This window comes from Oncorhynchus gorbuscha, linkage group LG24, assembly GCF_021184085.1.
Source record: "Oncorhynchus gorbuscha isolate QuinsamMale2020 ecotype Even-year linkage group LG24, OgorEven_v1.0, whole genome shotgun sequence".
Classification (NCBI taxonomy): domain Eukaryota; kingdom Metazoa; phylum Chordata; class Actinopteri; order Salmoniformes; family Salmonidae; genus Oncorhynchus; species Oncorhynchus gorbuscha.
The window spans coordinates 3,308,841-3,334,694 of record NC_060196.1 but is presented as its reverse complement, the minus strand read 5'-3'; the positions used below and the strand labels follow the sequence as shown (position 1 = coordinate 3,334,694).

Below are 25,854 nucleotides of genomic sequence, written 5' to 3'. Positions count from 1 at the left end.
CTCTCTACTGTATAGAGCCTCTCTACTGTATAGAGCCTCTCTACTGTATATAGCCTCTCTACTGTATATAGCCTCACTACTGTATATAGCCTCACTACTGTATATAGCCTCTCTACTGTATAGAGCCTCTCTACTTTATAGAGCCTCTCTACTGTATATAACCTCTCTACTGTATATAGCCTCACTACTGTATAGAGCCTCTCTACTGTATATAGCCTCACTACTGTATATAGCCTCTCTACTGTATATAGCCTCTCTACTGTATAGAGCCTCTCTACTGTATAGAGCCTCTCTACTGTATATAGCCTCACTACTGTATATAGCCTCACTACTGTATATAGCCTCTCTACTGTATATAGCCTCTCTACTGTATAGAGCCTCTCTACTGTATATAGCCTCTCTACTGTATATAGCCTCACTACTGTATAGAGCCTCTCTACTGTATAGAGCCTCTCTACTGTATATAGCCTCACTACTGTATAGAGCCTCTCTACTGTATATAACCTCTCTACTGTATATAGCGCTCTCTACTGTATAGAGCCTCTCTACTGTATATAGCCTCTCTACTGTATATAGCGCTCTCTACTGTATAGAGCCTCTCTACTGTATATAACCTCTCTACTGTATATAGCCTCACTACTGTATATAACCTCTCTACTGTATATAACCTCTCTACTGTATATAGCCTCTCTACTGTATATAGCCTCTCTACTGTATATAGCGCTCTCTACTGTATAGAGCCTCTCTACTGTATATAACCTCTCTACTGTATATAGCCTCACTACTGTATATAACCTCTCTACTGTATATAGCCTCTCTACTGTATATAGCCTCTCTACTGTATATAGCCTCTCTACTGTATATAGCCTCACTACTGTATATAACCTCTCTACTGTATATAGCCTCTCTACTGTATATAGCCTCACTACTGTATATAACCTCTCTACTGTATATAGCCTCTCTACTGTATAGAGCCTCTCTACTGTATATAGCCTCTCTACTGTATATAACCTCACTACTGTATATAGCCACTCTACTGTATATAGCCTCTCTACTGTATATAGCCTCTCTACTGTATATAGCCTCACTACTGTATATAACCTCTCTACTGTATATAGCCTCTCTACTGTATAGAGCCTCTCTACTGTATATAGCCTCTCTACTGTATATAACCTCACTACTGTATATAGCCACTCTACTGTATATAGCCTCTCTACTGTATATAGCCTCTCTACTGTATATAGCCACTCTACTGTATATAGCCTCTCTACTGTATAGAGCCTCTCTACTGTATATAGCCTCTCTACTGTATATAGCCTCTCTACTGTATATAGCCACTCTACTGTATATAGCCTCTCTACTGTATATAGCCTCTCTACTGTATAGAGGCTATGTTTTTTATTTCTTTACGTAACTATTGTTCACCTAATACCTATTTGTTACTTAAAAATTGCACTGTTGGTTAGGGCCTGTAAGTAAGCATTTCACAACGCCTCTTGTATTCGGCACACGTGACAAATACGCTTTGTTTTGATTTGAAGTGGGTGCATCATTATACGTGTGCCGACGCGGGTGCATTAATGCCTGTGGCTGCACAACAGCCCTGACGATCTAAGAGAGTCCAGCGTTCCCTACCTGCAGTCAATGGAACCCAGTGAAGTGCTGGTCCGTTACCAGGCATCGCAAATCCATCAAGCCAGTAACTATAGTAATTACATGCACACTGCCCTGTGTCTATTAAGGATAGGGACTCAGATCATGGCCTGTATCTGATCTAGGATCAGGTCCTCCCAGTCCGTGACGGTATTAATTATGATGACAGGGGTGGCGAAACTAAAAGGCAACACTGATCCCATCACTTGTGCTCTGAGATGCGTGATAAGTCCGGGCTCAGAGACTGTGGATTCTCTCTTGTTTTCCCATATGGACCTAAAGGAAAGCCCGAGTCCTTCTGGGGCGTTGTTCTGTTAGGTTGGAATCAGGGCACACTCGTGATCAGACCATGGCCTGTATCTGATCTAGGATCAGGTCCTCCCAGTCCGTGACGGTATTAATTATGATGACAGGGGTGGCGAAACTAAAAGGCAACACTGATCCCATCACTTGTGCTCTGAGATGCGTGATAAGTCCGGGCTCAGAGACTGTGGATTCTCTCTTGTTTTCCCATATGGACCTAAAGGAAAGCCGAGTCCTTCTGGGGCGTTGTTCTGTTAGGTTGGAATCAGGGCACACTCGTGATCACGTTCACAATCCACAGAGGTTTCCAGGTAACAGAGAAGTAATGTGGTCACACTGAACCGCTACATAGCACAAGGAATGAGGCAATAGACAGCATATACCGTATACTATGTGACCATGGTTACCATGCTACATTAAAAAAAACATAACTACGGCTTTACCACTTCCATAGTTACTGTAATGTTATGCCTTCTATGATGTAGACGTTATTCAGTAATTGTTTGAACATGTTAATTATTGAATGATCTTGGTCTCTCTCACCCTCTCTCTCTCTCTCTTCCCCCCTCTTTCTCTGTGTGTCACTCTCTCTTGGCCTCTGTGTGTGTTTGCTCTCTTCCCAACTTCCACGGTTGGCAAAATTAGATGCTGACTTCATGTTCACTCAAGCATGCCATTTTAAAGGGTCAAAGGTGGGCGACAACCATTTCCCTCTCTGCCTCCATCTCCGACAGCATTGGCACATAACTGTGCATCTAATTGGCTCGACCGTGTATTGAGAACAGCATGTACCAGTAAAACAAACTTGGACTGTTTTTGTTTGTAAAGTAAAAGTCTACCTGGTTTATTATGGACAGAATGGCGAGACAATTAAAATGTGATTCGAGCAGCAAACAGCCGCGGTGCCACCGCCCTCCTACAGCCCTATCTGAGCAGCAAACGCTTGTCACAACCAGTTGCCGTCAGAATCAGGTTGCTGGGATTTTTCCAAGAGCAATTACGCCTCAAAACCCATCTGTTTTACGCCGGAGGAAAGAGCTGTTTTGTCAGCGCTTTCACACTTCATAAAAAAATAATAATTACGCTTCGATGTCTGCGCTCCTTGCATCCGCCTCTCTCTCTCTCTCTCTCTCTCTCTCTCTCTCTCTCTCTCTCTCTCTCTCTCTCTCTCTCTCTCTCTCTCTCTCTCTCTCTTACTCTGAGTCATTTCAGTGCTTGCGGAAGGGGACGTTCGTTCTCCTCCTGTGTGGTTTTTAATTGAGGGGAAAGCTGCATTCATAGTGGAGGCCGGACGACGTTTTCTCTCCCGTTTTCTGTTTCTCCGTGTTCTATAGGGCTTCTGAAGTGGCAGGTTTAAGTACGTTATCTGGGAATGAATGACTAAGGAGACTATTGAGCCCCGTCACTTGATTAATGGATGCTATTCATCCACTGTATCATGAGGAAGGTCAGTCACTGTTCCTGTTTTCTGTCCTGACATCTCCCGCTCTCATTCAATTGTCATCGATCCACACTTGGCTTTTGAATAACCTGACGTGGATGTCATTTAAAATAGAGTTGTCGTCCCCACCACACACATACATACAGTCCCCAACGAACACACTCTCACTAACACACAAACACACACACAATCCCCAACAAACACACTCTCACTAACACACACACACCACACACACACACACAATCCCCAACAAACACACACACACCACACACACACACAATCCCCAACAAACACACTCTCACTAACACACACACAATCCCCAACAAACACACTCTCACTAACACACACACACACACACACACTCCCCAACAAACACACAATCCCCAACAAACACACTCTCACACTCTCACAGTGCTGCAAAAAACACACACAATTCAATCTATGCACTGTGAAAATAATCAAACAAGGCCTGTGTTGAGAACAGTCTACAGGAACCTGGTTGTTTGGGGAATAGTGATTTTATTTCCCTAGAAAACCAAATTGGTAAATGAGAGTGGGTTGACAATGCTAGTCAGGTGAAGGTGTGTGTGTGTGCACGCGTTTATCTTTTTTGTCGTGTTTGTACATGCGTGTGTAGAAGAGTCACTGACTGTGGGGTTGGGTTGCTATAAAGAGACATAACTATCTGCAATATTAAAGCTGATCTACCCCCCCCCCCCCAAATAAATATAAACACATCATTACTCTGTCTTTGCCATCTTTAGTATTCAACAAGATGTCATTCCACATTACCGTAACAACAATATATCTGTTTCTATTCCAATCTCACCCTAACGAGAGAAACAGTTCTTAGTGACAGTGATGAATTAAGGTGGACTCTGGCTTGAATTGTAAGCCCCGCCCCTCTAAGGCAACATCACCCGGTGTCATTCCCTCCTTCTACGGTGTTTTACATAAACCATGGAGATGTAGATAGCCCTCGACCCGAAGGGCTCAGAGGAAGACCACTTGACAAATGCTCAAGTATCGCCCAGAAACCACGTTCTCCATGTTAATGATGGATTAAAGAGTGTGGACAAATGAGCTAGTCAGACTTGGGACTGCCCTAACTCTCTGGAGAGATATTACACACGTAATTCACTGTACTGCAGCGTAGCATGCTGGGTATTTTAATGCATGAATTTGACATTAAAGACGACTAAAAATAGTGGGAGTTTGTTTTTGGTTTGTTCTAGTTCTCTGCTGATATCACACACATACTTTACTGTACGGTTCCATAACATATTGGAACATTTTAGTCATGACTTTTACATTCAGTCCTGTTAGTTGTTTTTCTTGTTAAAGTCTATCTACACTTTAACTGGGGATTTGTTAATCTTGACTTTTACATTTCGACATGCTACTACTGCGGTAGTTTGTCTGTCTAGTTTGATCAACGGGCATGAAAAGGTCACAATTCTGTTAGTAGGTTTTAGTAAGGGAACTGGAAGCCATCCAACTGCAGATCAGTCTGTCTGTACAGCGCCAGCCCGGCCGGAGGGTCCCAATGCGATCCTGGTGACCTGTTTGAACAAAGCCTGCAGTGTTGTCACATTGATTGAGGCAGCTCCCCTGAGCACTAAACCCAATTATTGCAGAGTCACGTAAAAAAAAGAGCTCATTCATTCCCAATGAGTGTCTTTGCAACCCTATTCAGTCCACTGCAGAGGATTATACAGGGAGGCTGGTTTCTCCATCAACACAACCCTTATGGTAACATCTGTCCTGAATGACCATGTATCTATAATTAGCCACCATCCACCTTTATATAGGTTACAGATCCAACTTGGAGTCAGACAGATATCCTACTAGGCATAGAGTTATGGGCATTATAACGTCTTCACTAGCTCTATAGTAGCCCTATATCTTCCTGTATACAGTAGCACATCTATACCATGTCTGCATGACCACTCCCTCTTGCGATGCGCGACACAGTTCTTAACATGTCCTGAAGGGACTCAACCAACAAACTCCATTTCAGTTGACAAGGAGGAGTAATAGTGGGAGCAAAAAGGAAACTAGCTTTTCTTTAGGGTCCTGCCAGTGTATTTCTATCTTATTTTTAGCGTCCCGCGGCAAAAGCTTTAGGCCTCTTAAGGGGTAAGCTAAAGTGCTTCGCTGTACTTCTGTTGCTGTCAGGTTTCTTGGTCTCTCTCTGTGGGAGTGTGGGAACTTTCCCCTCCCCTGTACTCTCAAGACACCATTTCAGGGGACCTCTGTGGAGGCGAGACAATTGCCTGTCCTTTCAGTCCTGCGCTCTTACTCACTCTCTCTGTGTTTCTATATGTGACTCTCTCTCCTCTCTGTTTCTATATGTGACTCTCTCTCCTCTCTGTTTCTGTATGTGACTCTCTCTCTCTCTGTTTCTGTATCTCTCTGTCTCTGTATGTGACTCTCTCTCTCTCTCTCTGTTTCTGTATGTGACTCTCTCTCTCTCTGTTTCTGTATGTGACTGACTCTCTCTCTCCTCTCTGTTTCTGTATGTGACTCTCTCTCTCTCTCTGTTTCTGTATGTGACTCTCTCTCTCTCTCTGTTTCTGACTCTCTCTCTCCTCTCTCTGTTTCTGTATGTGACTCTCTCTCTCTCTCTCTCTGTTTCTCTCTCTCTCTCTCTCTGTTTCTGTATGTGACTCTCTCTCTCTCTCCTCTCTGTTTCTGTATGTGACTCTCTCTCTCTCTGTTTCTGACTCTCTCTCCTCTCTGTTTCTGTATGTGACTCTCTCTCTCTCCTCTCTCTGTTTCTGTATGTGACTCTCTCTCCCTCTCTCTGTTTCTGTATGTGACTCTCTCTCTCTCTCTCTGTTTCTGTATGTGACTCTCTCTGTTTCTGTATGTGACTCTCTCTCTCTCTGTTTCTATATGTGACTCTCTCTCCTCTCTGTTTCTGTATGTGACTCTCTCTCACTCTCTGTTTCTGTATGTGACTCTCTCTCTCCTCTCTCTGTTTCTGTATGTGACTCTCTCTCTCCTCTCTCTGTTTCTGTATGTGACTCTCTCCTCTCTCTGTTTCTGTATGTGACTCTCTCTCTCTCTCTGTTTCTGTATGTGACTCTCTCTCTCTCTCTGTTTCTGTATGTGACTCTCTCTCTCTCTGTTTCTGTATGTGACTCTCTCTCTCTCTCTCTGTTTCTGTATGTGACTCTCTCTCCTCTCTCTGTTTCTATATGTGACTCTCTCTCTCCTCTCTGTTTCTGTATGTGACTCTCTCTCTCTCTCTCTCTGTTTCTGTATGTGACTCTCTCTCCTCTCTCTGTTTCTGTATGTGACTCTCTCTCCTCTCTCTGTTTCTGTATGTGACTCTCTCTCTCCTCTCTCTGTTTCTGACTCTCTCTCTCCTCTCTGTTTCTGTATGTGACTCTCTCTCTCTCTGTTTCTCTCTCTGTTTCTGTTTATGTGACTCTCTCTCTCTCTCTGTTTCTGTATGTGACTCTCTCTCTCTCTCTCTGTTTCTATATGTGACTCTCTCTCTCTCTCTGTTTCTGTATGTGACTCTCTCTCTCTCTCTGTTTCTCTCTCTCCTCTCTCTGTTTCTATATGTGACTCTCTCCTCTCTCTGTTTCTATATGTGACTCTCTCTCTCTCTGTTTCTGTATGTGACTCTCTCTCTCTCTCTCTGTTTCTGTATGTGACTCTCTCTCTCTCTCTCTGTTTCTGTGATGTCTCTCTCTCTCTCTGTTTCTGTATGTGACTCTCTCTATATGTCTCTCTCTGTTTCTATATGTGACTCTCTCTCTCCTCTCTCTGTTTCTGTATGTGACTCTCTCTCTCTCTCTCTCTGTTTCTGTATGTGACTCTCTCTCTCCTCTCTCTCTGTTTCTGTATGTGACTCTCTCTCTCCTCTCTCTCTCTCTCTCTCTCTCTGTTTCTGTATGTGACTCTCTCTCTCTCTCTGTTTCTGTATGTGACTCTCTCTCTCCTTTCTGTATGTGACTCTCTCTCTCCTCTCTCTGTTTCTATATGTGACTCTGACTCTCTCTCTCTCCTCTCTCTGTTTCTATATGTGACTCTCTCTCTCCTCTCTCTGTTTCTATATGTGACTCTCTCTCCTCTCTCTGTTTCTCTCTCTCTCTCTCTCTGTTTCTATATGTGACTCTCTCTCTCCTCTCTCTGTTTCTGTATGTGACTCTCTCTCTCCTCTCTCTGTTTCTATATGTGACTCTCTCTCTCCTCTCTCTGTTTCTATATGTGACTGTTTCTGTATGTGACTCTCTCTCTCTCTCTCTCTGTTTCTGTATGTGACTCTCTCTCTCCTCTCTCTGTTTCTGTATGTGACTCTCTCTCTCCTCTCTCTGTTTCTGTATGTGACTCTCTGTTTCTGTATGTGACTCTCTCTCTCTCTCTGTTTCTGTATGTGACTCTCTCTCTCCTCTCTCTGTTTCTATATGTGACTGTTTCTCTCTCTCTCTCTCTCTGTTTCTATATGTGACTCTCTCTCCTCTCTCTGTTTCTGTATGTGACTCTCTCTCTCTCTCTGTTTCTGTATGTGACTCTCTCTCTCCTCTCTCTGTATGTGACTCTCTCTCTCTCTCTCTGTTTCTGTATGTGACTCTCTCTCTCTGTTTCTGTATGTGACTCTCTCTCCTCTCTGTTTCTATATGTGACTCTCTCTCTCTCTCTCTGTTTCTATATGTGACTCTCTCTCTCCTCTCTCTGTTTCTGTATGTGACTGACTCTCTCTCTCCTCTCTCTCTGTTTCTGTATGTGACTCTCTCTCTCCTCTCTCTCTGTTTCTGTATGTGACTCTCTCTCTCTCCTCTCTCTGTTTCTGTATGTGACTCTCTCTGTTTCTGTATGTGACTCTCTCTCTGTTTCTGACTCTCTCTCTCCTCTCTCTGTTTGATATGTGACTCTCTCTCCTCTCTCTGTTTCTGTATGTGACTCTCTCTGTTTCTGTATGTGACTCTCTCTCTCCTCTCTCTGTTTCTATATGTGACTCTCTCTCCTCTCTCTGTTTCTCTCTCTCTCCTCTCTCTGTTTCTATATGTGACTCTCTCTCTCTCTCTGTTTCTCTGTTTCTGTTTCTATGTGACTCTCTCTCTCTCTCTCTGTTTCTGTATGTGACTCTCTCTCTCCTCTCTCTGTTTCTGTGACTCTCTCTGTTTCTGTTGTGACTCTCTCTCTCCTCTCTCTGTTTCTATGTGACTCTCTCTCCTCTCTCTGTTTCTATACTCTCTCTCTCTCCTCTCTCTGTTTCTGTATGTGACTCTCTCTCTCTCTCTCTCTGTTTCTATATGTGACTCTCTCTCTCCTCTCTCTGTTTCTGTATGTGACTCTCTCTCTCTCTGTTTCTGTATGTCTCTCTGTTTCTGTTTCTATATGTGACTCTCTCTCTCCTCTCTCTGTTTCTATGTGACTCTCTCTCTCCTCTCTCTGTTTCTATATGTGACTCTCTGTTTCTCTCTCTCTCTCTGTTTCTGTTTCTGTTTCTATATGTGACTCTCTCTCTCTCTCTGTTTCTATATGTGACTCTCTCTCTCTGTTTCTATATGTGACTCTCTCTCTCCTCTCTCTGTTTCTATATGTGACTCTCTCTCTCTCTCTGTTTCTGTATGTGACTCTCTCTCCTCTCTCTGTTTCTATATGTCTCTCCTCTCTCTGTTTCTGTATGTGACTCTCTCTCTCCTCTCTCTGTTTCTGTATGTGACTCTCTCTCTCTCTCTCTCTGTTTCTGTATGTGACTCTCTCTCTCCTCTCTCTGTTTCTGTATGTGACTCTCTCTCTCTATATGTGACCTCTCTCTGTTTCTGTTTCTGTATGTGACTCTCTCTCTCTCTCTCTGTTTCTATATGTGACTCTCTCTCTCCTCTCTCTGTTTCTGTATGTGACTCTCTCTCTCTCTCTCTGTTTCTATATGTGACTCTCTCTCTCCTCTCTCTGTTTCTATATGTGACTCTCTCCTCTCTCTGTTTCTATATGTGACTCTCTCCTCTCTCTGTTTCTATATGTGACTCTCTCTCTCCTCTCTCTGTTTCTGTATGTGACTCTCTCTCTCCTCTCTCTGTTTCTATATGTGACTCTCTCTCTCCTCTCTCTGTTTCTATATGTGACTCTCTCCTCTCTCTGTTTCTATATGTGACTCTCTCTCTCCTCTCTCTGTTTCTATATGTGACTCTCTCTCTCCTCTCTCTGTTTCTATATGTGACTCTGTTTCTCTCTCCTCTCTCTGTTTCTGTATGTGACTCTCTCTCTCTCTCTGTTTCTCTGTTTCTGTTTATGTGACTCTCTCTCTCCTCTCTCTGTTTCTGTATGTGACTCTCTCTCTCCTCTCTCTGTTTCTGTATGTGACTCTCTCTCTCTCCTCTCTCTGTTTCTATATGTGACTCTCTCTCCTCTCTCTGTTTCTATATGTGACTCTCTCTCTCTCTCTCTGTTTCTCTGTGACTCTCTTCTCTCTGTTTCTGTATGTGACTCTCTCTCTCCTCTCTCTGTTTCTATATGTGACTCTCTCTCTCTCTCTGTTTCTATATGTGACTCTCTCCTCTCTCTGTTTCTATATGTGACTCTCTCCTCTCTCTGTTTCTATATGTGACTCTCTCTCTCTCTCTGTTTCTATGACTCTCTCTCTCCTCTCTCTGTGATGTGACTCTCTCTCTCCTCTCTCTGTTTCTATGACTCTCTCTCTCCTCTCTCTGTTTCTGACTGACTCTCTCCTCTCTCTGTTTCTGTATGTGACTCTGTTTCTCTCTCTCTCTCTCTGTTTCTATATGTGACTCTCTCCTCTCTCTGTTTCTATATGTGACTCTCTCCTCTCTCTGTTTCTATATGTGACTCTCTCTGTTTCTCTCTCCTCTCTCTGTTTCTGTATGTGACTCTCTCTCTCCTCTCTCTGTTTCTCTCTGTTTCTATATGTGACTCTCTCCTCTCTCTGTTTCTGTATGTGACTCTCTCTCTCCTCTCTATGTTTCTATATGTGACTCTCTCTCTCTCTGTTTCTATATGTGACTCTGTTTCTCTCTCTCTCTCTCTGTTTCTGTTTCTGTTTCTATATGTGACTCTCTCTCTCTCTGTTTCTCTCTGTTTCTGTATGTGACTCTCTCTCTCTCTGTTTCTGTATGTGACTCTCTCTCTCTCTGTTTCTATATGTCTCTCTCTCTCTCTTTGTTTCTGTATGTGACTCTCTCTCTCTCCTCTCTCTTTGTTTCTGTATGTGACTCTCTCTCTCTCTCTCTCTCTTTGTTTCTGTATGTGACTCTCTCTCTCTCTCTCTCTCTCCTCTCTCTCTCTCTCTCTCTCTCTCCTCTCTCTCTGTTTCTGTATGTGACTCTCTCTCTCCTCTCTCTGTTTCTGTATGTGACTCTCTCTCTCCTCTCTCTTTGTTTCTGTATGTGACTCTCTCTCTCTCCTCTCTCTTTGTTTCTGTATGTGACTCTCTCTCTCTCTCTCTCTCTCTCTCTCTCTCTCTCTCTCTCTCTCTCTCTCTCTCTCTGTTTCTGTATGTGACTCTCTCTCTCTTGTGGTTGACTAGAAGGCAGAAACAGGGCACTCTTTCTCACATTGCTCATGTTTCTATTTTCTCTCTACCTGACTGTCATTTCCTTTGTCTGTCTTGAACTTCCTGCCCTGGGCTTTTTGTGCTCAATCTTCTAGACACCTTTGCAGCTGACCCGGCCCAAGGCACTGCATGCCAGGGCTGATGGGAAGGCCTAGCCAAGATTGGGAGAAACCATGCATGCGTCTTACTGTCCTCTCCATCGATTGGTTTGTTTATGCCTCACTCCAACCCCCCGATTGGCCCACTCAATCAAGACTAAAACCTTGATGCCTTGTCAGGACAGTTTCTAAACTGTAGTTTGTTCCAGTCCAGTTTCCACGCTTTCATGTTTCAATGACTCAGAGACTACAGTGACCTTCGATACAAATTGAATCTTCTTCTCCCCATGTAAGGACCCTCGGATATGGTTGTAGCATCTGTTACAAGCAGCTTTATTGGGTTATAGGGGACTGTTTAAAGTGATTGTGATGAATGAATCAGGTCCCTCAGTATAGGTGGCGGTGGCCAAGCCAAAGTCTCCACTACACAGCCCCAGCAGCTGTTAGATGTCACTATGGCTCAGGGCTTTAACTGACTGGCTGGAGTCTTGATTCTGAACAGCAGTCACAAAATGGCCGCCATCGGTCAGTTTAGGATAGATGTGCATTAGTTGCTCTAGTGCAGTTGCAGCCTTTTGTGCTTCCTGAATGGGTCATGAGAGTTTAAGGACGTGAAATGGGTTTGAGTAGAAAAGTAAATGGTTTCTCTGAGGAGAAAAAAAAAGAAATTATTTCCAACTAGATATTTCACAGAACAAAGAGTTGTTACGTTTTACACTCTCCCTGAGCAAATCATCTCATTTATGGAGCCATTCTTTATTGACTCCAGTTTGGTTGTAATATTCATGGCTCATATACGTGTCAAAAACCAAGGTTCTTTCAATCCCAATTACCACAGACACAGGCAGACAATATATTTATTTTTTCTTAGTATTAAAAAGGCGTTACAGGATAAAAGCAACACAGAACAATGCAATAGAATCCTCCTAGAATCCTATGTGTTCTGTTTTGGTATGTTGCAACTCTAGAACAATGCAATAGAATCCTCCTAGAATCCTATGTGTTCTGTTTTGGTATGTTGCAACTCTAGAACAATGCAATAGAATCCTCCTAGAATCCTATGTGTTCTGTGTTGGTATGTTGCAACTCTAGAACAATGCAATAGAATCCTCCTAGAATCCTATGTGTTCTGTTTTGGTATGTTGCAACTCTAGAACAATGCAATAGAATCCTCCTAGAATCCTATGTGTTCTGTGTTGGTATGTTGCAACTCTAGAACAGTGCTCACCAACCTTTTCTGAGTCAAGATCACTTTGAGTCAAAATGCAGGCCGAGATCTACCGCTCCAAGTTTCTTTTTACGTGACTTAAAAACAGTACTGTCGCAATGACTTTTGTGCAGTAAGTTATAGACCCAATACATAATAACTGCATATTGGCTTTGCTTGAATTGCACTTCCAATGCATTGTTGTTCGGGCCATCTTTTTACAATTGTATTTCAACATTTGAGGTAGGCTATATAATCACACAGGTAATAGATCCGTGGTTGTATTACTTGTGAAGCACAGCTGAGTGAGCATACATCAAAATCATGAGCTTTTTATTTTATTGGGCTGATTGTGCCTGCGTCTGATGCTTAGTCTCGGCGGAGGGAGAGAGCCACAGACTGAGGGCCTGCCTCTCAACACCCCACCTCTCCTCCTTTCCTCCACTGACCAAAAAGGGAGACCGTCTTCCAGCTGATGGTGCCGCACAAATGCACAAATTCATGCGGTTACTCCTAGAGTATGAACAGAGAAATTGAAGAATTGCTGATAATAACAAGAACGCAAGCCTGTAGATGCACTTTCCTAAAAGTGTTGAATACAAAGTGTTGAATACAAAGTGTTGAATACAAAGTGTTGAATACACAGTGTTGAATACAAAGTGTTGAATACAAAGTGTTGAATACAAAGTGTTGAATACAAAGTGTTGAATACAAAGTGTTGAATACAAAGTGTTGAATACAAAGTGTTGAATACAAAGTGTTGAATACAAAGTGTTGAATACAAAGTGTTGAATACAAAGTGTTGACAGTGTTGAGTAAGAACGTAGACATGAACATAGAAACAGCAGCTGTATATTCGTTGACAGTCTCTCTCTGGTCAGGGTTTTAAACGTTTTGAAATCTCACACTATCCATTTTGCTGGAGTTTTCTTTTATGCCTGCTAATTTACTGCAGACACGGTCATCTGAGCCATCCGATTGGCCAGCGGTAGGCCAACAGTGCACTTGATTTGCTATCTGGGCCCGCCAGGAAGGCAGAGTTTGCACCTTCAGACACCTGAAATGGTTCAAAGGGCAACATTTAATCCACCCGGCGCACAGATGTAGCTGAATCAGGTGCACCTTCAGACACCTGAAATGGTTCAAAAAGGCAACATTTAATCCACCCGGCGCACAGGGTAGCTGAATCAGGTGCACCTTCAGACACCTGAAATGGTTCAAAAAGGCAACATTTAATCCACCCGGCGCACAGGGTAGCTGAATCAGGTGCACCTTCAGACACCTGAAATGGTTCAAAAAGGCAACATTTAATCCACCCGGCGCACAGGGTAGCTGAATCAGGTGCACCTTCAGACACCTGAAATGGTTCAAAAAGGCAACATTTAATCCACCCGGCGCACAGGGTAGCTGAATCAGGTGCACCTTCAGACACCTGAAATGGTTCAAAAAGGCAACATTTAATCCACCCGGCGCACAGGGTAGCTGAATCAGGTGCACCTTCAGACACCTGAAATGGTTCAAAAAGGCAACATTTAATCCACCCGGCGCACAGGGTAGCTGAATCAGGTGCACCTTCAGACACCTGAAATGGTTCAAAAAGGCAACGTTTAATCCACCCGGCGCACAGGGTAGCTGAATCAGGTGCACCTTCAGACACCTGAAATGGTTCAAAAAGGCAACATTTAATCCACCCGGCGCACAGGGCAGCTGAATCAGGTGCACCTTCCTCCAACAGCCCAAGAACAAAAAAAATAGGAACACAAGGCTTTATCATTGGGTTTTTTACAGAATTGTTTGGTGATCGACTAGGAATGTCTTGAAGATTGACCAGTTGATAGCGATCGACCGGTTGGTGACCACAGCTCTAGAAAATTGAGTGAAGTTCAATCTTATGTTTCTCTCTGTGGGCTGATGTTTCTGTGCGCACAGCTTGGTCACACTCATCCAGTCCCAGCCTGTCACAGCCTGTGTCACCTGTCCTCTTCCATTGCTAGCTTGAATCTTCTGAACAATGCTCCTCTCCTCAGGTGTGGGGTTATGACTCAGGTCTAACTAACACTCCTTATCACAGCTAGACAAACACTGAAAAGGAGGTTAACCATTTCAAAGTAAAGGAAGTCGCTCAAATAAGGAAATAAGAAATAAACCGAAACACCACACGATAGGATACATATTTAAAGCCCTTCTAGGTTAATACATTCTAAATAAAGCACACATTGATGGAATAAAGTTGAAGGACTAAATTGAGTGACTTGCATTTCATCACCCAGACTAGTATGAGTAATTAGTACAGATTTGTGTCACTTTGAGACATGTTTGCAAACTGAAGAAGGGTTACAAAATAAATCAACCTTAAATGCAATAAACCGCTTCCTTAATAACTAATTGTTTTGTGAACGAATCCAAATACGCGACAGGCACTTGAAAGACGTACCTCACCAATTTTTTCCCCTCATATTCATCATCTCCAGAACCAATGCACGTTCAAACGAGTGTTTACTTTACAAACGGCATCCAAGTGTCCCTTTAAGCACGTCATTTTTTTTTATCTCTCAAGCTACAGTCTGTACAACTACGACATCATCTCCCATCGCTCCCACACATAAATCAATGACCTTAAAGACGTTCTCCAGCTATTTGTTTTACTTTTACTGTCGGAAAGCAATATCACAAATATAAAGTGGGGAGAACAAATTAGTGCAAATTAATTACTTAGAAATCAAACAATGTGATTTTCTGGATTTTTGTTTTAGGTTTCGTCGCTCACAGTTGAAATGTACCTATGATAAAACATTACAGACCTCTACATGCTTTGTAAGTGGGAAAACCTGCAAAATCGGCAGTGTATCAAATACTTGTTCTCCCCACTGTACATACAGTGAAGTACACACACTAAAAGGCAAAAAAAATGTTTGCGCAAAATAGTGTTGTTTTTAGCCACAGCTGCAAACTTCAAGGAGCTGGTCTGATGGGGAGATGTGATGTCATCAGCCTCTCCCCTTTCTTGAGGAGCCATAGAGAACAAAAGAGGATACCTGGACCACCTATTGAGAGGTGCCTTTTGTGAAGTCTATCACATGATAAATGATCTGCAAATTAGACTGGAGCAGGAGTTTACAGCCTTGCATAGAGTATTAGGAGTAGGACTTTAAAGCCTATACTGTTTAAGTGCAATGTTTCATTATGGTAAGGCGCTCAAGCAATCTGGAAAGTGTACCTAGGTGGGCCACTGCAGCCCCGTTGCAGTAACGGTGGTGGTCTGCTAGCTGTGTAACAGGTGTTAAAAACAACCACATGCTCGTCTCATTTTCTCCATTATAAGCCGAGGGAACGAGCGGCTCGATCTGGGCTGACCATGTTTACTCAAAGTTAGGGTGACTTTCCGGAATGTTCTCTGTGTGGTGGAGAGGGGGATGAGGGATGAGTGGAAAAGGAGGGAGGGGAGGTGGGTTGGGTTGGGTTGGGGGGGGGGGGGGGGGGTACCAAGAAAGATAAACACTGAAGCAGATGTCTGGCATGGGTCCTGGGATCCATCAACAGACTTATATCCTCTCTGTGTAGCAAGGGACCGCCGTGTGCAAATGAGTCTCTGAGCGAGAACGCCACTGCTGCAGTTCCCCGAGTCTCTCTTCAGATCAGTCACTTCTCCCTCTCTGTCCTTCAACTCACTATCCATCCCTTCCTCTCCACGGGGTAGCATCCCCTTCTTTCTCTCTCCAGGCCCAGAGTACCTCTCCAGATCCCTCTCTTCTCCCTCTCCATCCCTCACCATCCCTCTCCTCTCCTTCTCTCACCGGGGTGTCTTCCCCCTCTCCCCCCGCCCTCGCTCTCTCTCTCCCTCTCGCACCCCAGGCTTTGGCTGTGATTATGATAGCCCTTAATTGTCCACTGGGAGTGGGACCAGGCCCATTAGCGCTAGATCAATCTGACTGGGGGATTAGATCACACATGCTGCTAGCTTAATACCCAGGGAGAATTGTTCATTTAAGTGTGTGAGTGCCTGTGTGTGTGTGACGAACTACTGCTGGCAATGGATTTCCCATCAGATCATTGGTTAGAAAAGTAATTGGGGCTCCCTAATATGAGAACGGTGGTATCTGTTCTGTATCTGTCACTGAAGGAGGGAGAGGATGTGTAACTCAGTGATTTGACCACAATGTGCTGGGGTTACACGAAGCAACTTGGACGCAGCTATGTTGCTTTTTGGATTGCTTCATGCAACACCCCCAGCAACTGATAAGCAAATTCATCTGCAACTTGGTGGCATCCAGATCAGTTGCAAACGTTTCAACATTTGTGAAACTCGTTGCAAACAACTCAATCAAAACCAATGCTTTTGTCGCGTGATCCATTCGAAGGTACAGAACTCTGTCTGTCAGCGGGCTGCCTGTTGCTGCCGGAACCGCCATCAAGGTTGAAGCGACATAGTTAGTTAAACGGAAGCTGTATAAATAGACATTGGCATCATGGCTAGTAAAGGTTTATGTATGTGGTTTGGCTGTCAATACATTTAATTTTTAAAGTAAACTCAGACCAGTTTCACCTAGCTAGCCTAAGCTTAGTTAGTTGCTAGCCTAAGCTTAGTTAGTTGCTAGACTAAGCTTAGTTAGTTGCTAGCTTGGTTAGTTAGTCGATAGCCAGCTTGCCAGCTAGAACAATGCTGGCAGTTTCAATTTGGCTAGATACATTGTACAGACAGCGGTTTTTTCTAAATCATCAACGAAAAGGTTCGATTAACAAATGATTTGTGAAAATCACAATGAGGTGATTTACCCAATAAATGACTGGGAGTTTATATATGTAGTGTGCCACACTTTTTATTTGTATAGCTTACTGAATCACAATGGAACGCAACAGATGCCATTGGTTTAGAATTTTTAAACCACAGTGTTGCATGCCATTTCAATGGTGTTTCAGTTGCTTCTGTATCAGCAAAGTTGATTGAGATGATGTCACTTGCAACTGCAACAAACATTTCTTGACAAACTCCAGCCTACATTCTCTCTTGACCTCTCATTGTCTGTTCCTCACCACCTCTTATTTACTCCATCTACACCTCTATGCTCTGTCCCATTGGCTCCTTCATCTACACCTCTATTCTCTGTCCCATTGGCTCCTTCATCTACTCCTCTATTCTCTGTCCCATTGGCTCCTTCATCTACACCTCTATGCTCTGTCCCATTGGCTGCTCCATCTACACCTCTATTCTCTGTCCCATTGGCTCCTTCATCTACACCTCTATTCTCTGTCCCATTGGCTCCTTCATCTACTCCTCTATTCTCTGTCCCATTGGCTCCTTCATCTACACCTCTATGCTCTGTCCCATTGGCTGCTCCATCTACACCTCTATTCTCTGTCCCATTGGCTCCTTCATCTACACCTCTATTCTCTGTCCCATTGGCTGCTCCATCTACACCTCTATACTCTGTCCCATTGGCTCCTTCATCTACACCTCTATTCTCTGTCCCTTTGGCTGCTCCATCTACACCTCTATTCTCTGTCCCTTTGGCTGCTCCATCTACACCTCTATTCTCTGTCCCTTTGTCTGCTCCATCTACACCTCTATTCTCTGTCCCATTGGCTGCTCCATCTACACCTCTATTCTCTGTCCCATTGGCTGCTCCATCTACACCTCTATTCTCTGTCCCATTGGCTGCTCCATCTACACCTCTATTCTCTGTCCCATTGGCTGCTCCATCTACACCTCTATTCTCTGTCCCATTGGCTCCTTCATCTACACCTCTATTCTCTGTCCCATTGGCTGCTCCATCTACACCTCTATTCTCTGTCCCATTGGCTGCTCCATCTACACCTCTATGCTCTGTCCCATTGGCTGCTCCATCTACACCTCTATGCTCTGTCCCATTGGCTGCTCCATCTAAACCTCTATTCTCTGTCCCATTGGCTGCTCCATCGACACCTCTATTCTCTGTCCCATTGGCTGCTCCATCTACACCTCTATTCTCTGTCCCATTGGCTGCTCCATCGACACCTCTATTCTCTGTCCCATTGGCTGCTCCATCTACACCTCTATTCTCTGTCCCATTGGCTGCTCCATCGACACCTCTATTCTCTGTCCCATTGGCTGCTCCATCTGCACCTCTGTTCTCAATCTCGCTTCTGCCCTCTTTTCTCTCTCGTTCCCGTAGTTGACACTCTGTCCACTCTCCCCCAGGTCTTCTGATGGTGTGCTGCCGGTGGGGACAGTGTTGGTGAGCCGTGTGAACATGGGGGAGATGGAGGAGGGGGACATGGATCACATCACGGCCGACGTGCAGCAGGCCCAGAAGGTGAGGACGTGTGTGTGTGTTTGTATGAGAGTCGTTCCCCTCCAGATGTCTCGGCTAGCACTAATGCTTGCAGGATTAGTCTGTCACTGCTCAAGTGGCCCAATGAGATTCATCAAGCCCTTACAGCCCTTGGATCCTGTGTGTGTGGGGGGGGGGTGTAAGAGTGTGACGAGAGGGTGAGAGTGGGATAGGGACTCTTAGATACTGAATATGTTTATCATGTGTGTGAAGCCATTGGCTCAGACAGCCTGAATGTTGTGTGTGATTATGTGCACAAAGAGCATTAGAGAATTAGAGAGAGGGAGCGTCATACATCCTTCTATTTGTGTGGGATAGTCGGCTAAACCCCATGGCCTTATAGCCTTCCTACAAGACTCACCTCGTCTGAATAAATGGCATCTCCCTTGTGAGACCATCCCACCTACAATCAACTATGCTGATCCACCACGACATGCTACTCTGCACCATCTGAGAAACACAGGAATGAGAGCGAGAGAGAGATGATGTCTTCTTCTGAGATCGCCAGGTACCTGAAGAGTGCTCAAACGTCCTCCCAATGGGGTGTTTTCACACCAAAAACAAAGTTTATGTATGTACTTTTCCTTCATTTGACTAGTTATTCCACCCAATGGGAATATTGAGTTTAGTCTAAAATATAATAATATGTGTAGCAACAAGATGTCACGGTCTCACTTCTGTTTTCAACGTTTGTTTAGGTTTAGGCATTCATTCCGACTGGTTAAGGTTTAGGATTGTGTTAAAACTGGAAAAAAAATGACTGCCCAGCACTGGGCTTGAACCCGCGATCCTCTGAACCGGAGCGCACGGTTTAACATCCTCTATCCCCATCCACAAAGCCCTAGCAAGCCGCAAACCTACTTGATGGTAATATGCATTCACACTGCCCCTAGTGGATGGTATTGAAGGCATCTCCCGACATCCTGGGGTCCTGGACAAATGTGGAATACTGAAGTTGATCTGGTGTGACCTGGCTGGTAGTTGTGCATGTATGAGGAGGCAGTCAAAATGGATCTGCGTACAGTAGAAAGGATGTCTTCCTGAGAGGAGATAACCTCGTAGCATAGGGTGTTCCCTGACCCAGTCTAACTGTAGTCTGTTGACACTTCTCCTCGTTACCTTTGCGCTCTCTCTCTCTCTGTGTGTGTGTGTGTGTGTGTGTGTGTGTGTGTGTGTGTGTGTGTGTGTGTGTGTGTGTGTGTGTGTGTGTGTGTGTGTGTGTGTGTGTGTGTGTGTGTGTGTGTGTGTGTGTGTGTGTGTGTGTGTGTGTGTGTGTGTGTGTGACCACTGTGAGTAAATCAGTCACAGAGAGCAGTCTTATATAATTGACTGGGGCTCTAACATGGCTGGCTGCCTCTGGTTCCTGCTCTCTTTTGATGGTGTCGTGTGTGTGTGTGTGTGTGTGTGTGTGTGTGTGTGTGTGTGTGTGTGTGTGTGTGTGTGTGTGTGTGTGTGTGTGTGTGTGTCTGTGTGTGTGTGTCTGTGTGTGTGTGTGTGTGTGTGTGTGTGTGTGTGTGTGTGTGTGTGTGTGACCACTGTGTGTAAATCAGTGTGAGAGCAGTCTTATATAATTGACTGGGGCTCTAACATGGCTGGCTGCCTCTGGTTCCTGCTCTCTTTTGATGGTGTGTGTGTGTGTGTGTGTGTGTGTGTGTGTGTGTGTGTGTGTGTGTGTGTGTGACCACTGTGTGTGTCAGTGTCTGTGCAGTCTTATATAATGTGACTGGGCTGTGTCTGTGGCTGGCTGCCTCTGGTTCCTGCTGTTTGATGTGTGTGTGTGTGTGTGTGTGTGTGTGTGTGTGTGTGTGTGTGTGTGTGTGTGTGTGTGTGTGTGTGTGTGTGTGTGGACAATTTATCTTTTCACAGTGTTTGTGTGTGTGTTTGTGTGTAAAACTGTGTGTGTGTGTGTGTCCATTTAACTATGTATTGCCATTGTGTCCCCATACACCTGTGCTGCTGTGCAACAGTGTCTCACGTGTGTGTCTCAGATGGCTGTGTGTGTGTGTGTGTTGTCTGTCTGTCTGTCTGTCTTGTCTGTCTGTCTGTCTGACTCTGTCTGTCTGTCTGTCTGTCTGTCAATGATCTGTCTGTCTGTCAAAATAATAGTCTGTCTGTTGTCTGTCTGTCTGTCTGTCTGTCTGTCTGTTGTCTGTCTGTAGTTTTGAATGGAGGAGACTGTTGTAACTGTCTGTCTGAGAACACAAACTCACATCTTTCTGTCGTCTGCGAGGGACGGAGAGTGTGTGAGGTGTGTGTGTGGACAGAATTTATCTTTTCACAGCCATTTCTTGCAATTGTTTTTCAGTTAAAACTGTAAGAAGACCAGTTTAATACAATTGAGATGAGTGAAATACACCTTGCTCTGCCAGCAAACAGTCACGGTCTCACGCTGCGTCCCTTCAGATGGCTCAGTGTTGCACCTGACGACCATTACTCTACCTCAATCCCACCTGAAGAAAGTTAGCAGTTCCTTCTCATTTAACTATGTATTGCCATACAGGACTCCACTGTTGTCGCTTGCCTTTCTCTGCCACTGCAATGATGTGGTGGTAGAGAGTTGACTCCAAAATAATAGATTGCACGTTGACTCCGGGTTTCGACTTTCATTTCTGAGTGTCAGAATTTTTTAAATTCTGTAGTTTTGGAATGGAGGAGACTGATTGTGCTTCTAGTTCCGACAATGCAGTGAGAACACAAAACACTCACAATTCCAAAACTACTGTCTTAGGGACAGTGAGAGAGGGGAGGGGCACAGTATAGGCCCACCAGGCACACAGAACTAGGCCTATCTATCGGCTATCAAAAGCTGTATCTTGCAATATCTTAGCTTGCAATGTCTCAGAACTTCAGTAAAGCAAGACCAATCATCAATGAATAGGCTACGTTATTGAGATGAGTGAAATGCAACACTTTGCTCTCATGCAGTCAAACATGGTCTCTGTTCACTACCTTGTTTCACTATGTTCCCCTGACGTGAAGAAAGCTACCTTGTTTCACTATATTCCCCTGACGTGAAGAAAGCTACCTTGTTTCACTATATTCCCCTGACGTGAAGAAAGCTACCTTGTTTCACTATGTTCCCCTGACGTGAAGAAAGCTACCTTGTTTCATTATGTTCCCCTGACGTGAAGAAAGCTACCTTGTTTCTCTATATTCCCCTGACGTGAAGAAAGCTACCTTGTTTCACTATATTCCCCTGATGTAAATGAAGCTACCTTGTTTCGCTAAATTCCACTTTTTTCGCAAAAGTAGCAGTCCTAGTAATTGGTAAAGTGTATTTCTGATGGTTTGTCAGTCTCGATGCCACTGACAGAGAGGCCTGAAAACTGTTGGTTGTCACTGGCACTTTGATGTCTTATCCCACATGCATCATCAAAAAGGGACATTCAGCAGCTGTGATGGGAAGATACTCATTATTAAAGGGGACGGTGATAAACACATGGAGCGTTCTTGAGTGACGGAGGATCTGTCTAACTCTGTCTGTCTGTCTGTCTGTCTGTCTGTCTGTCTGTCTGTCTGTCTGTCTGTCTGTCTGTCTGTCTGTCTGTCTGTCTGTCTGTCTGTCTGTCTGTCTGTCTGTCTGTCTGTCTGTCTGTCTGTCTGTCTGTCTGTCTGTCTGTCTCTGCCTGCCTGTCTCTGCCTGCCTGCCTGCCTGCCTGCCTGCCTGCCTGCCTGCCTGCCTGCCTGCCTGCCTGCCTGCCTGCCTGCCTGCCTGCCTGCCTGCCTGCCTGTTTAGCTTCACCTGTCATTTACCTCCTGCTGTCCCAAAAAACACTGAGCTAAATGAAAATGTATTTAAAGAGCAAGACATGCTGAACCAACAACATGTCAAGCTAGACGTGGCCGCCCCGCTGCTCAGAGAAAAGCAGAGTTCAATGTACATTCATATGTGTGTGTTTGATGGTAGAGATTTGACATCAAACATCTCTCTCTCTCTCTTCTTTCCACAGTGCACCTTAGTTTGTGAGTCATCACAGGGAACCCAGAACGACAAAGATAATAGCCCCCTGACGGGTGCTGGTAAGTTCAACTACGCTTGTTCCTTCTACCTTTAAACACCTATAATTTAACTGCTGACGTCCATCGTCATGGCAACCCTGTAATCAGTGGGAAGAGCTTTAAGGCTAATTTCATCCCCTCTAATTTGACTCCCCTTCCTCCTCCTGTCTAACCAATCACCCCAATCTCTCCTAGTGAAATTAGTTTATTACTGAAAAGATTTCTCCAGTTTTTTTGCATTTTCTCTTAACAAAACCTATTACACCCCTGTAATTACCATGACCTAGTGTTGCCCCCAAAAGCAGTTTGAAATTGACATAGTGTAATCAAGTGATCCATTAAGTTAACCCCTGTATACTTCTTGGTTTTCTCATTGGAAAGTGCGCCGCCCTTGACTAACCTTCTCCCGCCAAAGAGATTTGAAGTCTCAATGGGGCTACCCAGTTTGATTAAAGAACTCATATTATTCATTCTCAGATCAAAACGGGAAGCCTTGGTTTAAGTAAGTAAAGGGAGGGAGAGCCAGTTGACAGTGGAGAAGGTGTGAGACTTGGCCAACGGTGGCTCTAATGGAATTCATTATCTACAGCACCATACCAGTGTCGCCGATGACATCATAGTGGGACCTTTTCTTCTTTTCTATTTGACTACCAAATGTAGAAAATGCCTTTTTCAAACATCTAGACACTGGTATGGGTGCAGGACAGGACTAATATGTTGTACAAAATATATATATATAAAATGGTGAAGTGCCCCTTTAAAGCAGGTAATTATATCCCCAGACAAGGTGAAAGTCCGCCTGCCTCCCTTGGCTGCTCCAGTCCTGGTTCTGTATCTGTTCTGTGTGGACTGGCTGGAGAGGCAGACAAGCGGAAGACACGCCACGTCGATCCTGTGATACCAATTAAGGGAGAAGCCCCCCGAATGGCGCAACACACTTCGCTTGTTACTCGATCACTGGAAGCGGGGAGAATCGAGCAGAAACACCAGGAGTGAGGAAAAAGAGAGAGGGAACGAGGGAGGAGGAGAAGGAGAGACTTGAGAAGGTCACTGCTCCCTGCTGCGTTGGGAATATAAAGCCCTTCCTTCTTTCCCTTTTGTCATCACTCGTTCCTCTCCAGAGGGGAAAAGAAACCCTTCTGAGTCTCCAACTCCATCCTGCTCTTCTTCTATGCTTTCTTTTTTTCTTTCCCTTCCTCATTATCGTATCCCGGTACTTTCTAGAAAGTCTTATCTTCGTCTTTTTCTCTGTCTCTATTTCCGTCCTCAGCGTGTGTTGGTATGACTTTCCCTACAGCTCTGTTCTCTATACCCGTCGTCATTGTCACTATCTGTCGCAATTAGCTAGCGAGAGGCAGGCACCAGGGGGCTGTGCCACCCGTCTTCCTGCGCGGGTTGGGTTGCAGGAAGGCGGGTGGCACAGCTGCGTCCCATCACTATAACACGCTCCCCGCAGACTTAGAGAGATTGACTAATGCAATTTAGCCATTCACTTGTATTACCTTTCAGAGGGGGGAGAGCGGAGAAGGATGCACACACACACATTCACACAAACACACACACAATACACACACACAGGAGGGGGGGGGAGTAATTTCCTTAAGAGGTGTGGGGAGAGGAGGAAGGAGTAATCTGATTGGCCTTCAGATTAGCGTGGCGGCGGGGGGAGGTCAGAGGTTAATCTGCTCCTTCGACCGTGTCCGCTGCAAGGGAGAAGTACCAGTCATCCCTTCATCTCGCTCACAATCTGTCCCTCTCACCTCTCCCTCTCTCTTTTTAATTCCAATTTACTCTTTGAAATGCCCTCTAGAATCCTGTCCCTCTCCACACAGCAGCAGCAACAGTGTCATTTAATAATCCAAGATCATTAATTAGCTAGCATGCTAAGCTAACCTTAGCCAGCTTAGTCGATTTCTACTGGTGGGGGAGTTTAACCCTTTCTTATTTTTCACTTTTCACACTATTGTGTTGATTGCCGCCCTCAGCCATACTCTACCAGATCAGATATCATCTTTTTCACATGGTCCTTTCTAGCCTAGTTCCAGTAACTATGGTGATGGGCTTGGCTCTAGTCTGTCCTAGCCAACCTTCCAGGGGCCTGATTCCTACCTCTCTGACTGTCCTTGACACTGAACTGAACACCACATTACTTCCCACCTCAGAGCCTCTAGTAAAAGTCACCTCTGACACATTATCCGCCAATTAGAAGGTCTCTCCACTGCCACACCACCCCTCGTTGTGCCAGAACATCACAAGGTTGTCACTACACTCTCCAACGCTCTGTTGCCTTCTGTGTGGGACATGGGCACCCGGAATACCCAGGACAAAGTGCTCAGAATAAGGCCCTGACATTGAAAAGGGATGACAGAGAGAGGGCGAGTCTCTGAATTGAAAGTAAATGGATGGCAAATGGGTGCATATGGTAATGGAGCATCTCCTCTCCTCCTCTCCTCTCCTCCCCTCCTCCGACTTCCTCTCCTCCTCTCCTCCCCTTCCTCTCCTCTCCTCCTCTCCTCCGCTCCTCTCCTCCTCTGACTTCCTCTCCTCTCCCCTCCTCTCCTCTGCCTCCCCTCCTCTACTCCTCTCCTCCCCTTCCTCTCCCCTCCTCTCCTCCACCTCCTCTCCCCTCCTCTCCTCCCCTTCCTCTCCCCTCCTCTCCTCCTCTCCTCCCCTTCCTCTCCCCTCCTCTCCTCCTCTCCTCCCCTTCCTCTCCCCTCCTCTCCTCCACCTCCTCTCCCCTCCTCTCCTCCCCTTCCTCTCCCCTCCTCTCCTCCTCTCCTCCTCCCCATCCTCTCCCATCCTCTCCCCTCCTCTCTTCCTCTCCTCCCCTTCCTCTCCTCTCCCCTCCTCTCCTCCTCTCCCCTCCTCTCCTCATCTCCTCCCCTTCCTCTCTCCTCCTCTCCCTCCTCTCCTCCTCTCCTCCCCTTCCTCTCCTCTCTCTCCTCCTCTCCTCCCCTTCCTCTCCTCTCCTCTCTCCTCTTCTCCTCCCCTCCCTCTCCCCTCCTCTCTCGTCCTCTCCTCCCCTTCCTCTCCCCTCCTCTCCTCCTCTCCTCCCCTTCCTCTCCCTCCTCTCCTCCTCTCCCACCTCTCCCCTTCTCTCCTCCTCTCCTCCCCTTCCTCTCCTCTCCTCTCTCCTCCTCTCCTCTCCTCTTTCCTCTTCTCCTCCCCTTCCTCTCCCCTCCTCTCTCCTCCTCTCCTCCCCTTCCTCTCCTCTCCTCTCTCCTCCTCTCCTCTCCTCTCTCCTCTTCTCCTCCCCTTCCTCTCCCCTCCTCTCTCCTCCTCCCCTTCCTCTCCCATCCCACCCGGAATACCCA

The 25,854-nt window shown here is 45.3% G+C and overlaps 1 protein-coding gene across 7 annotated transcripts in view; it reads left to right on the top strand.

The window, feature by feature from the left end:
- The window catches only part of LOC124012699 (type II inositol 3,4-bisphosphate 4-phosphatase-like), a 235,042-nt gene that overhangs the window by 121,653 nt on the left and 87,535 nt on the right, over nucleotides 1-25,854 (top strand). For all 7 annotated transcript variants that reach the window (XM_046326580.1, XM_046326579.1, XM_046326581.1 and 4 more), the window contains 2 exons: nucleotides 18,409-18,523; nucleotides 22,492-22,561. In XM_046326580.1, the coding sequence (XP_046182536.1) occupies nucleotides 18,409-18,523; nucleotides 22,492-22,561 (185 nt within the window). The remainder of the gene's footprint in view (nucleotides 1-18,408; nucleotides 18,524-22,491; nucleotides 22,562-25,854) is intronic.